General features: G+C 40.9%; 2 protein-coding genes and 1 long non-coding RNA gene across 3 annotated transcripts in view; 1 reads left to right on the plus strand and 2 right to left on the minus strand.

Annotated features, from left to right (window-relative positions):
* Positions 1-1,176, plus strand: part of LOC125739485 (WD repeat containing planar cell polarity effector) — a 33,567-nt gene extending 32,391 nt beyond the window's left edge. Inside the window, exons 17-18 of the mRNA XM_049009655.1 lie at positions 740-768; positions 894-1,176. Coding sequence (XP_048865612.1) covers positions 740-768; positions 894-944 — 80 coding nt within the window. The 3' untranslated portion in view covers positions 945-1,176. The remainder of the gene's footprint in view (positions 1-739; positions 769-893) is intronic.
* Positions 1,177-2,299: 1,123 nt separating this feature from the next.
* On the minus strand, positions 2,300-5,714 carry LOC125739488 (uncharacterized). Its single transcript, XR_007397172.1, has 3 exons — positions 4,824-5,714; positions 4,214-4,402; positions 2,300-3,199 (listed from the first exon to the last, which is right to left on the minus strand). It is a non-coding gene; the product is annotated as an uncharacterized LOC125739488 (long non-coding RNA).
* Positions 5,715-6,720: 1,006 nt separating this feature from the next.
* Positions 6,721-13,382, minus strand: otx1 (orthodenticle homeobox 1). Its single transcript, XM_049009658.1, has 5 exons — positions 12,014-13,382; positions 11,740-11,848; positions 9,865-10,055; positions 9,163-9,314; positions 6,721-8,339 (listed from the first exon to the last, which is right to left on the minus strand). Exons 3-5 carry the CDS (start codon positions 9,959-9,961, stop codon positions 7,578-7,580), a joined length of 1,011 nt encoding a protein of 336 aa, XP_048865615.1. The 5' UTR covers positions 9,962-10,055; positions 11,740-11,848; positions 12,014-13,382; the 3' UTR covers positions 6,721-7,577.
* Positions 13,383-14,142: the final 760 nt, after the last annotated feature.

Genomic DNA, 14,142 nt, shown 5'->3' on the forward strand with positions numbered 1-14,142 from the left:
TTAAGACATTCACACTTTGTCAAATTTTAATTCCAAAAGGACCCTCATGCGATTCACTGATTGTCTCGGTTTCATAAAGCTCAGCCATTCAGCAATCCAGATGGTGGATTATTTCCGGAATATGGGTAGCGGTTTCTATATTTACCTAACCCGGAATTTTTCTTTAAAAGTTGCTCAGAATTAAGTCAGCCTTTCAAAAATTCCTCAGTTGAGTGACAGTTGTTTACATTTAAATACATTGAACATCTGAAGATTCAGCTGAGGTCTCAGCCAATGGGTTTCTTCCTTATTTCTGCTTATTTTCTTCACGATGATGCAAGTTTCACTCGGACTTGGTTCGGTGATCTTGCTGCATTGTTCAACTCGATTTCAACTCGCATCCATTCCTATAAAAGGAAACACTCCAAAACCATCCCTCATCCAGCTTAATGTAGCCTGTTCCCAAACAACCACGCATTCCCAAACTCTTTAGACATGGAAAGGAAAGATGCAGCTGAGCTGACACCAAATTCAAATGGGAGAAAGGATCTGGGCTTCTCCGGGGGGGGGGGTAAATGTTTACAACCATGAGCAGCTTCTCATGTTCTGTAAGTGCCTAGGACCTTTGATAACAGTTTATTTAACAAATGTGAGCTGCACCTCTCCCAAAAGCCATCTGTTAGCGTCAGCAGTACACACTCCACATTTTCATTTGCCAAATTTTAACCAATTTTTTATGGATTTTTTTTTTTTTTTGTAGAAATTAACCCTGTTGAAGGTGAAGATCAGGTGAGAACTTTCAAACCTGCCCTCAAGTCCCTTACAAGTTACATTTTACGCATCTGTATATCATACATATGTTTTTTTTTTTTTGGCCATTTAACGTGATGTCGGTTATTCATTTTTATTTTCAGGTGACTGGACAAATGGGGTCCCTGCAAATTGTTCATTTTGGTTTAGTGTGAAGAACCACAAACTTGTAAAAGGAATCGGTCCTCCTGGCATCCTTCTCAGCGGCCGTTGTAAACCGCATCTGTTCCGGCCCACATTGGACCAGCTTAACCATCACAGCCACGGCAGACAAACGCAACCCCCCCGATATGGAACCGAATAATGCTTTTATCATCAGTCAAAAATTTAATCTTATGTTTGAAATGTATATTTTATTTATAATAAAAGTATTTTCACTTCTCTAACTGTGCCTGTGTTTTAGCTGCTGTAATGCAAACACACGCTATGCGCTAAAACCATTTACCTGTTGGCAGGGATACAGGTGAATGTAGACAAACTGAATAAATTTGTTTCAAGTTAAATCTGTGTAGGAACGCCGTTTAGCTAATGGGCCCGAGTGCAGAGACAATCTAGAATGGGCAGGCGATGAATGTGTAGCTATGCTGGCTGTTGGATCTCTCTTTCTTCCCGTTTCTCAAACATTAGACATGTTCGTTATTCATGAGCGAAATCTATACCAGGGTTTTAAGTAGCAGGGATGCGCTCGCGATCGGCGGCGTCACGACGGCTGACGGCCTGAACGCAGAATTAATCTGACAGCATCCAGCGATCCTTAATCCCCCGAACTATCATAATCTATTTACTTTGCATTCTAAGAGGATTTCCATATAAAATATACAACTAGCGATGCTGGAAATGGACAGGAGATCATGAAGGATTTTTTTTTTTTTACTCCAACTTCAAATTATATTTATTTTTTTTAAACTTGACACAATTAGCCCCCTCAATCTGCTTTGTCTTTCATATTTATACTCATTAAAAAAAACAACTGTATTTTCTGCACCCTTACTGATGTGCTCATTAGGTCATTTTTTAGATGAATTAATTCAACAGTACATGCTTTGATATTTATTGTGATGTTAAAAGAATACAGCGTGACTGCAATGTTGCCAGACTTCAGAGAGGAGAGGCACAGTCATTATCAAACTCCACTCTGCATGGATGTCGGTCCAGCCTATTCCTAGCTCATCCTTCCCTTTAATTTTGTTCCAGGCACTGAAAAGATTTCCTGCATACAAATTTCAGATCCTGGCCCCTAGGAGTAGAGGGGTGGAGGACAGTTTATAAGAGGTGCAGATTATGCAGCGGAATCTCCTATTAGATATGTGTGTTACATAAATATTTATAAAACGGCATCCTCGTGTCATGTTAAAGCTTAACTGCTTATAGTTTTCAATGGGCACATTAATGTATTACAGTAAATAGGTGGGTTGCTAGGGGGTGGTGCAGTGGTTAGCATTGTTGCCTCATACCTCTAGGATCAGGGTTCAAGTCTCCTCTATGGTTCTCTGTGTGTAGAGTTTGCATGTTCTCCCCAAGTGGTTGTGGGGTTTACTGTGGGACTCTGGAGTTACTAAATTGCACGTAGGTGTGAGGGGTTGGTGCCCCCATCTTGGGTTGTTCCCCACCTTCTGCTCCTGACTCCCTGCAAACCCTGAATGGAAGTTATAGAAGATGGATGGAGCCGAGTTGTTACAACTCAAATTCACACTTCGTGTAGTGAACGCAATACAAAATGTTGTCGTATTGACCATAATAAACCATAATTACTAAATACAGAAATCTTTTTAAAAAGCTCTTTTTGACGATGCCATTTTTTACACCTGCTGTAGAAACCTACAGTCTGTTCAAATTGGTATATTCTTGCCCTGGGTGGGTGACATGCTGGCCATCTTCTCCCCCCCCCCCCCCCAGTGGTGGGAGCCGGAGTGGAAAGCGCAGTCTGTGATCCCTGCCATGTTTAGAGCCAGTTTTAGAAATAATACTTTGAGCTCATCTATCCAGGCCTGGGTATATTACAGCACTTACTCATTCAAGTACTAAAGAAAAAGAGTAAAGCATTCCTTTCACTGCACACCTAGTGTGAAGGACCAAATGTCTCTATCAGAGACCCACAGTTTTTCAATTACGTGTGTTTACTTTGAAAGACAACGACGTTCTTCCCTTAAGTGACAGTAATTCAGCTTAATTGCAATAGGAAATAAGAATGGAATGAGGAAAAAAATTCAGCGGTGAACTCAGATGAAAGCACATTCAGAAATGCAGACATTTTGCCCGGAACACAGAATTCTGAAAAACATCAATCCAACGGCGGCTTCCGGTTGGTCCAGTCACACCAGATTGTTCTGGAAACTGGCTGCCTGCAGTCATTATCACATTCTTCCAAAGCTCTTCCGCCGATCACCAATGCGCACGCCGATCTGGACACCTAAAAGGAACCGTTACCGTCTTAGCGTTCTCATAAAGAATTACCGAACTCAAACGAACTAGAGTTACTTGCACCTAACTCGGTCTGGCTGAACGGATACTGAACTGGGTAACGCCCACTTTACACGGCCCCAGCACAACATGGGCTGGACAAAATGTTCAACAGTACTAAAAAGAATCTTTTTGTCAGCTACGTCTACACATGCACAGCAATATCCAAGAGTTAACTGAAGAAAAAAGTACTTAGTTTGATAACACTAGAGGAAGCCCCTTTGCCATGCAGTTGAACTGATAAGCTTTAGTCTAAATCGGGGGTCTTCAAACGATTTAAGCAAAATGCTAGATCATTGCATTTCAGGGGCTGGACTGCGGATGAAAACGAAAAATCCATTGTAACCATTTTTCATTCTATCTACACTAGATCCACATATTAGTAACTTTTAAGTGTGATGTAGTGATAAGAAACAACGTTTAACCACAGATGCCGCCTTTGACAGAGATGTGGATGATGGGACAATCAGCATTTAGCAGAATATAATTGCTTTTTAAAATACCGCATACCACGGAATAATGTCTGCAGTTATTACAGCGCTGCAGTTATGTTTGCGGTATAACGGTATCAAAAAAATCACACACCACCTAAGTCTACTATTGGCTGGGGGGTAGGGTGTCGGCACATGCGCAATATAAAGGGATGAGGATTACGCAATGAAAAGTACTGGAAAATGCGGTCTCGTGTACACATGCGTGGAGATGGAGAGCATGCGTAGTAGCGGGAGCAACATTTTCGGTAGGTGTCATATTATCGGCAAGTGCCACATCTAAGGTAGCCACAGGGACCTGCTGTCAATGTGCGAGAAACTCCCACAACTTCCGGGGGGGGGTGTCTGCGTAAAACCCTGGTCTAGTCTGCTGGGACAGATGCCTACTCGCACGCTCTGATTGGCTGAGCCAACTACACACACACACACACACACACACACACACACGGGTAGCGGCGGAAGACGATACAGACCTGAAAGGCCGCGACAGCAGCGTTACACTCCATCCAGCTCGTATCTGAACCGGGCCAGCCGACCGAATCTAGCTGCAAAGTTTGGGCTGAATTATAATGGCCATAGGGCAGGTCCACCACAAATCTTCAGAGCGGCCTAGACCAGCAAGGTGTATTTTTCTTTGGGACATCCATTGCTAAGAAACCAGCCTGCAAAGCACAGCAGTCATCTTTAAATTTAAGGACAATCGTCTCAAGCTTCACACAGTCCGTCCATAAATCTATACGATGATTGAAAGCGTGATGGCGTGCAGAACTACAGCCAACAATTAGTGGCAGTGACAGCTACCTTTTCCGCTTTCAACATGTTTCCAAAATAAGAAAATGCACGTCTGTACGACCACAGTCTGAGATAATACGAGTAAGTGGACCCAGCTTCACGTTCAGTATACTCTCTTAACTCAGATATCCCCTCTAACAAATTCGAAACATTGTTAAAACTTTAAAAATCAAAATCACGCCATTTAAATTCAGGTAAATATATCAATCCATTATTAAAGGAGCCGTGCAGTACGAACCAAAACTGATCGTACTGAAATTTGCTGAGTAATTAGTTTTAAACTTTACTTACGAGGTAGCGGCGTTGAAATCGCGCACAAGAACCAACTGCCGTTTTATTATGGAAAGTATGGGGCTGAAGCGTGAACCTTTCAAAGGGAGCATTTTAGCGTCCTGTGCTGATTGAAAATTGCATTTACGTGAATCCCTGTTGTCAGATGGGGGTAATCCTTATTCAGCCCTGCAGAAATAACAGCGGGCGTCGGACAGGTGCTCTTTGTGAGGACGCGATCACCACCGGCCACGGGATTCCTTAATACATTTTCCATATTGGTCCACCCAGTTTGATGCAAATTTACCAAATCCGGCCGTGTTTGTGGAGCGCCTGCGAGCGGCAGGAGCCCGCTGACAATGCCCAGTGGGTGCCAGCAAGAACCGCAGCCGAGCAAACAGTTCCCGTGCCCTCATGGACAGGTCTGTTTAGTCAGCCTTGTTTATTCAGGTGCCACATAATTATTAACATACAATACAAAGAGCACGGGCCGGTGTTAATTGAAATCTCGTGCATTTGTCCTCCTCTGCGAGGACAAACAAAACCATGCAACGTTGTCATGAGCATCCAGAACAGCATATGTTGGGCAAACAGCACGCCTTCATTTGTCCTCTTGTAGTAAACTACCACGTAAACAGACAACAGCAAGCAGCAATTTTCTACTTTATAAACCAGACTGATTGATTTTTTTTTCCCCGAAGACGCACAAGACAAATGAACGCAACAAACCATTCGCTATTTCACAACACAAAATTCCCAACGCGTGACTCCTTGCATTCTCTGAAAGTTTCCTTAAAGACATTAACATGATTAATTTAATACCGACATCATCGTGGTGTATCAACTTGGATCACATCTTCAAAACGACTATTTGCATAATATAAATTTAAGCGACTGGCCGCTGTGAGGACGTGTTTCTTACCTGAAAACTTATCCACAGCAGATCAAACAATTAATTTTGGTCTAAAAGAATTAAATTGGGCCGTAATGCGTCTTCCCATTAACTTTGAAAGTTCTCGCAAACTTAAAATTCTACGCCTATCGCCTATTCACACATTGCCCGGATATCCTGAATGGTTCTAAATATTGTCACTGACAACTTAGCGCTTTTTAACGGCCTATATATAATTTTAACCTGCTGAAAGCAATTTGCTGCTCTAATGTAGTCCCTTTGGATCTGACCAATTACCCTGGTCCAACCCACCTAATTACCCAATCAAAAGCAATAATATTCCGCCGGGTTAATTGAGATAAGCTCATTCAGCATGCGCCAAGAACTTGGTGGAAGTACACGATGGTGATCAGTGCAGCTATAGCACGGTGTGACTCCCCGTTCAGGCAAGACGGCATGATTTGCATTTAACTTGCGTGCTAGACACAGTTAAAACTTAGCTTAAGCAAAAGTGCATTTCGCAAAAATACATAAATAAATAAACAAACACCGCAAGATGTACAAATATGCTAGAAATAGTTGATACAAAGTAGTCTGGCCTATATATAATTTCTCTATTCACTGTTGTAAATAATACATAATCGAAACGCAAGTAATACATCAAACTGAATAATTTCTTTTTATTAACTACACAGAGCGTGGGAATCTCCCTGCAGTCAGTTTATTATTCAGTCACCCTGCATGCATCTGCCGTCTAAATGCGAAATGAAAAAAATAAATTAAATAAACAATAACTAATTATTACACAGGGTGATGGTTTGTCGGAGTATTAATTAAAATACCCGTTTTAAAATTGCATATTTGATAAACTACAAATTCTATGAATTGTCAGTTAAGCAAAACGAGTTTAATAGTAATTATAAACTGACGCAACACTTTATAATACTCTCGGTTTTAATGAAGCATAAATACCAATTAATTGTTTAAATAGAAAATTATAAATAATCCACTCAAAGACCACTGAAAAAAAGGACGTTAAATTGATTTTTATTTGTATGGACACGAATATACGGGCGTTTGCCTTAAATACATTCAAATTTACGGGCATATTCGAAACGTGTCCAGTCGACATTCCCTTAGAGTCAGTCCAGGCGAAACGGAAAGTTCAAGTGCTGCGACTACAAACGTCTCTCCAAACCCACCGTCGACCATATCCGGATTTAACTTGATGCTGCATTTGGTCAGAGCAATGTGACAATGGTCAGAGCAATGTGCAACTTGAACGGACGCTCCTGGGACAATCATAGCTTTCGAGAATTTTAAGTCACAGATTAATGCGGACGGAAGTCGTCAGTGCCGAATCCTACACCGAACTGACGAATTTTCGATTCATATTCTGTCAAACCGGATGCGTTCATATTTCTTTGTGCGGTTAAAATCTTCTTAATTTCAGGTACAGTTCTGCCAACAAAACTTGGTCAATGCAACTGACCTAAATACATATCTACACATTTCAGCTCCACTCAGCTGACTAAAATATCTTCTCCATTCTAAAAAAATCTGTACAACACTTGATTGGAATCAAAGAATAAATTTTTAGCGCGGTCTGTTGGTGCTGCAGGCCAGAAGAGGTAAAAAAAAAAAGATACTGTAGTGGTCTGGTTGAAGAAAAGCGTTTGGAAAAAGTACTGTGTGTGTGCCCTCCCCCCTCCTCGGGCATTGATTCTTTACTAAGAAGTTTGTATTTCTTTTAGGGTGGGGACAAAACTTTGTGATAAAGGTCAATTTAAATGCTTAAAATGCAAAGGTGTGAATGTCTAAACCATAACAAACTTCAGGGTCATACTTGGAAAAAAGTATTTTAGAGGAAAGTGGATCAGAAATCACAACACTTGAAACCTCCAGGAGGTCTGGTCTTTGTAGTCCAAGCAGTCCGCTGTGTTGAAGTTGAGTTTCCAAGAGGATGCCGTTTGGTCTTTGTAATCCAGGCAGTCCGTGGAGTTGAAGGCCAGACCAGCCCCGCTGTAGGCCTGGTGGTGATGGTGATGGTGACTGTGACCTGAGGACTGGCTGATGTGATGGTGTGGATGACCTGGCAGGGGGGAGGCCGCCATGGGACTGAGCTGGTGGGGGTGATGGTGAGCGTGCATAGGAGCCAGGTACGAGCCACAGTCCACTCCCCCGAAGTAGGAGCCTGATGGGTTGGGGTAGCCCTGGCTGTAGGCCCCGGATTGGTTATACGACATGGGGTAGGAAGATCCGGCTGATGCCGGCACGGAGCGCTGCATGCAGGAAGCATTGACCGGGGTTACGGGATCGGTGATGGACACAGACGGGGCAGTTGAGCCGGGGGTAATGGAGGCCGGACTCCAGATGGAGGAAATCGGGGTGCTGACTGAGGTGGAGGGGCCACAGAGGCCTCCATTGTGGCTGGTGGAGGTGGAACTGGATGAAGAGGAGGAAGACGTGGAACCGGTGCTGGACACGGCAGGAGGGCTGAACTGGCCGCTGCTCTCCGAACCCGTGCTCTCGCGTGTGGGCGACGACTTCTTCTTGACGGGCCGGGCCTTGGAGCTGCCGCCACCACTGCCGCTCTGCTGCTGCTGCTGCTGCCGGCACTTAGCTCGCCGGTTCTTGAACCACACCTGGGCGGGCAGAGTAACACCCTCAGACAAAGAAGGAACCCGGAACCCGCCGCCTCGGTAAAGGCGAGCTGCTGTGAAATTAGCAACATGGCTATACATCTGAGGTACGTTATCAGTCCGGGCCGGGCCGGGCCGGCGCCACCTCCTCCACCGTGGCTCTCGTTTCAGACCCTGTGAATGCTGCCCAGATAACAAGCTATTGAGTTGCTCTTTAGAAGTGTGAGTCAGTGGCCTGTAGTGGCCCTGCTCATGGTGAACCATTTCAGACACCTTTTGAGAAAAGAACGTGGTGTAAAGTCTAGGCATTTGTTCCTAACGGTTTATGGGTCCAGGGCAAGCCCCCCTCCCCCGCCGAAAAAAAAAAGAAAATGGGTGAAAAAGTCAGACTCATTTTTCAATTCTGAAAAGTCACCCACATATTCCCCAGTGTGAAAACTAAGAGAATGTTGTCTATCACTAAACCCAGAGAATGCAACTCTGTAAATCCCAGAACAGTAACAAGAGACTCTTGTAAGTATATTTTGTGAAAACCCCATGTGACCAAACGCAATTTTTATAAAAAATAAATCGTCATGATCTACGGTGACTCATTGCGGTCTTTAACGTGTTCAGGTTTCATTGCAATAACTCCCCATGTTTACACAAAGCCGACACAAGGGGGAGCAAGTGAGCAAACTGCGTAAACTCGGAGCGAAACAGCGTTAACATCACAAGAAAAAGTTTCCGACACCAGACAGCAGCAAAGGAGTAGTCCATTCCAAAAGTAATTAAAGCTTTATGCTAATAGTATCGCTGGCAGCCTCGTAGCCATAAATCACAATACCTGAACTCTGGATTCCGGCAAATTAATTTTCAAGGCGACCTCCTCTCTCATGAAAATATCCGGGTAGCGCGTCTTGGCAAAGAGCGCTTCTAAGACATCCAGTTGCGAGCGAGTGAATGTAGTTCGCTCCCGTCGCTGTTTCCGTGGAGTGGCTAAAATGTATAAAGGGAAAAAAGCCACACACGAAAAATGTAATTTTAATCCCTTAAATTAACACGAGTTTAATTAAATTTGACACCAACCGTAAAATATCAGATACAACTTAATTTCTCGGAAAGGAAGCCATGATTACAAGTAGGCCCTGTACCTATGAATTTTCATCATATCTTGTGTATCGAATTAATTGAGAGATGCAAGCGCAACAAGGCTATGTTTAACTTTTTAGAAGCCGTAAAAAGAAACGTCATAAATACATTAAAAAGGCATTAATTTGCCAAAATAAGTGATTAAAATTACGCTGGCTTCAGGCCCATTTCTAATATGTACTTTATAAAGGTCTATTAAAAATTTAACCCTGACCGCCTATCCTGGTCTGCGTCGTGAAATATATAAAATATAAATCAACGTCATTAGTATTATTAAGAATATTAATCCAATAGACGTGTGTATATCTGAGCATATATGTAGGCCCAACACGTTCATTGGTTACTTAAAATGACGGAATGTATAATGCAGCATCCGTGCATCAATTTAGGGACGAACCTGGATATCCGACCGAAGGGTGAAGTAAGTCCATAGCAGCTCCGCTCAGCCCCAACCCGTTCATGCCGTACGGGGGCTGTTTGAGATATGACATCATGCTAGAGGCTGTCACGGGCCCCCCCAGGTCTATCCAGTAGTCCGATTTCCACAGATGTATTATTTCGGCGAAGAAAGCTCCGAGGCAATTCGCTAAACATAAAACAATAGGGTTAGAAAGTTCTCTTAACCGAAAAATCACACGCCAAGACACAAGAACAGGCCAAAAACACCTACAAAAAACCCCGAAAAACACAGGCGAAAAGTGCCGTTTGTGTTCTGCACAAAACTTATTCACCCGACATAATCGCGTATTTTTAACTGTATTTAAACAGGCCTCGTCTTGAAATAGTTACGCCTATTTAGAGGGAAAAAAATCTATTGCAATATTACATGAAAAATGTAAACATTTTAAATATGTTCGGAACTGATTTTTTTATTTGTATTTTAATTTAGTAACGGAATATTTTTCATTACTTTCTTGCAAAATTAATTGCACTTCAAACTGTATGATTAATGTTATAATGCTTTATTATAACAAGGTTTATTGTATAAAGTTACATAAAGATCACAAATTCAAGAGCACGTTCCGCAAAAAAAGTTTGAATTATATTTTGTCTTTTTCAATTTCAATTACTTCTTGCCTGTCTAAAAGTTTGCTCAGTTTCAAAATATTGCCACGTTCCCCCGTCGAAATAGTTTTCTGAAAAAAAAACAAATGGCGTTGATTCTGCAATTTTACTGTCATTGTACACACCTGCAATTCATTTATTGTTATTTATTATATTGTTATCCTGAGATGCAAGTTGCATTATTCTTTTGATTCCATTTACTGTTCTATACAGAGATCTTTAGGAACATTTCACGGCCAATTATTTGAAATGACATATGTCTATTTAAACGACAATTTTGTCCGAGCATTTATTGCTATTATAAATTAAAACACATTTTAACTATCAGTAATCGCTAGTTGAATGTGTTTACACTTCGCATACCTGCATACTGGAGTGGTTAATACTAATTAAATACCTTGGGATTCTAGACGTTTCCGCCCGCAAAGGCCATTTGTAAATTGCTTTAACGTTTTTAAATAATCATTTTAGAATCATAGTTGCCTTGCTCCTAACTCACGTAAATAATGTTTGCATGATTTAACATAAATGCATGATTTCGAATAATGTTTGCTGAACCAGATACATCATACGTTAAACGTGTGCCAAACTTTATATGATACTTGGAGTAATTTGGGGAATTATCTAGGTAACCGACGATTATCGACCGTTAAAGAATTTACAAGGAAGGGTTTTAAGACGGTGAATATTTTGATGCCAGTAAAAAGTTTAAGATTTAAAAAGTTCATCGGTCCCTCTTGCCATTTCAGACTCCGTAATAACTGATGCAATTGCAGTTTATACTGGCCTAGTAATAAGATCATTTGGAGAAGGAGGAATTTACACGAAGACACACACAAAAAATACGTTTCGCAAACTTTCAGAAGATTTTACCCAGATAATCTGTATCCATGTTTTTTCTCTAACAGTCGTGCGTTCAAATTCACTTGCAATTGAGAATTATTAAAACTGTTACAGATCAGCAAATCAAGGCTCAGAACTGCCTTACGGACAGCATTTGCCAACGTTACAAAGACAACGAAAAACGAATATACACATTAATTAGTCGTCCTTCCGGTTATACAGGAGAAACTGTCGCTTCCAAATACAGAAAACTGGAAGAATGTGACACATTTAAATGTTGGGAATGGGAAGTTAATGTCAGTTAGAACAACTTCAGCACGAAAAATTCACAGCGGCATCGAACGAGTTCTTACACGTTCTTACCTTTTTTTAAATCCTGCGTCTCTTTTCATCAATTTCTCAGCTTTCAGTCTAATCAAGAGGTGTATCTGAATGAAAACATTCAGCCGATGGAAGCAGTTCGGAAATCAATGCTGTTTCAAATAGAAACAAATATCTTACATGGCAAATAAGGAATTAAACGTGGGTTAAAGCGTTTCTTGCAAAAAAGTTTTTAAATCAAGCGCAATGCGTCGCACATGTTTTTACTATATTACTGCAAACACTGAAGGATTTGAAAACAAAGTCAAAATCATTACCTTTGGCTGCTCTTCACTGTCTTGCAGTGTTTAGATGATTGCTAATGTAGACAGATGGAGATTGATCACCTTCTCTCAACCCAATCCCTCTAAGAGCGTAACACACCTGCGGATCCGCCCACCGTAACCAATCGACGTGCGCTGCCTCCCTGACGGACTGAAGTGAGAACCACTTACGGAACAGAGAGACTTAAAATCCCCTCCCATTAAAACCGAGGACAACAAACTTGCCCAGCAGTCTCAGGAAAAAAAAAATAGTTAAAAAATAAATAAATAAAACGGGAAGTTGAAATACACGACATGAAGTCCTACGAGTGAGCAATATTAGCTTGTTTTTATTTTCTCTCTGTGTTGTTAAACAGCACAGGTATAAGGGAAGTGAATTCTAGTAACATAAATTACGCAGTATGCATTTAAATTTTAAAATGTGCTTTTTTCCTTCTTTCAAAAGAATTGATGAGTTTAAAGCTGATGAAATATGCACAATTTCCGCGTGTTTTACTCTTGAACACTTTTTTAACAATGAAAAGACGGGAGGCAGATTTCTAAGTGTCACTCTCTGAAAATGCCCAATGCATATTGAACCAAATTGTGGTTTACTTTTAATTACCCGCAAAATACTCAAACTGGTAATTTGATGCTAAACTGAATTGCCCAATGACTCATTTAAGCAGGTTAATGACATCGGTTTACTTTCTGCTTTAAGAAACTTGTACTTGTCTTTTTGGCTGTCGGACTTAGTAGGCAATTTACAAACGATTATCAAATTTATAAACGGATTATTTTGGTAGATAACTCGCTATTGTAAAAACACGTTATCTTTTGCAAACGTTGTGTGAAGAGGAGACGCTTTGTCACTGTTATCAAGCCAAAAAAACAGAGCTGGGATGAAAAATATGGAAGGTTTAAACCATATATTTTATTTATTTTCATTTTTTATTATACCCAGATCTCATGAATATTAATGACGAGCTAATCCCCACTTAGAATTACATTTCAGAATAGTCCGCGTAAAGTTTAACAGGGACAGTCTTCTTACACACAGAGGGGAAACGTGAAAGGAATTAAAGAAAAACGCAGCCGATCCAGAAAATGAATGAAATAGGCGCAGAAAGAATCAGACTTTTGGAATCAAAAGAAAGCACCTTTGAAGAATCCGTGTCCCAAAGAAATGCCAATAAAATACGGTAACAGAATATCATGGAGAACGCAGCGCTTCCTTAGCGGGTCCTCAAAGGGGTCGCGGAGATGCTCCGAAGGACGCTAATACGCCCACGGTCGCTTCTTTTGTTGATCTCACAAAATCAACTCATTCTAATCGAGGCCGAAGCTGAAAGCGAGCTAATGTTCAAAGCAAGTGACCGCCAGACAAACGAAATTACATTCCCCCCCCCCACACACCCCCCACACCATAAGGAACATTAATCAAAGGTCTGGTTTACACGGTTTCTCTATAGATCTAAAAAAGTAAGCGACATAAGCTTGAGAAAACTTGATTGTCGGAATTTCGTTATATGTATTATTTATACGCATGATAGACATATTATATAATGTGTGTGCATATATATATATATATATATATATATATATATATATATATATATATATATATATATATATATATATATATATATATATATATATATATATATATAAAACTTAGTGCCGATGAATTGGTCAATAATATTTGTAACCAAGTTCTTACATAGGCCTATATACATACATACTTGCGTGTGGGTTATAGTCACTTGAAGCCTTATACTTTTGAACTTTAAAATTCATGTATGCCATTTGAAAGGCTATTGGAAAATTTGACCGAAACAACAGAAACGCATTTAAAAATTTTTAAAAATTAGAAATTGCATAGTTTTGCTTCATTTGTTTGGTTAAACGGGGCAATATTGGTCTAAGACGTCGACATCAACCTGTTCCAAGTATCAAGATATCAAGTAGCGCTCTCCTTTTGTAACAAGAGAATTTGTCTAATCCCAAATTGCAGCCGAAAAATTTTTAATGCTGAGCTCGCAAAGCCTGGGATTAGAGGAGCGAGGAGAGGAGGCGGAAAAGTTTCGTCCTTTTAGCCGGCAGGATTGGAGCGGCCCGCGGATGTTGACGGTGCTTATTGAGAC

Source organism: Brienomyrus brachyistius, chromosome 3 (assembly GCF_023856365.1).
Source record: "Brienomyrus brachyistius isolate T26 chromosome 3, BBRACH_0.4, whole genome shotgun sequence".
In the NCBI taxonomy this organism is placed as follows: domain Eukaryota; kingdom Metazoa; phylum Chordata; class Actinopteri; order Osteoglossiformes; family Mormyridae; genus Brienomyrus; species Brienomyrus brachyistius.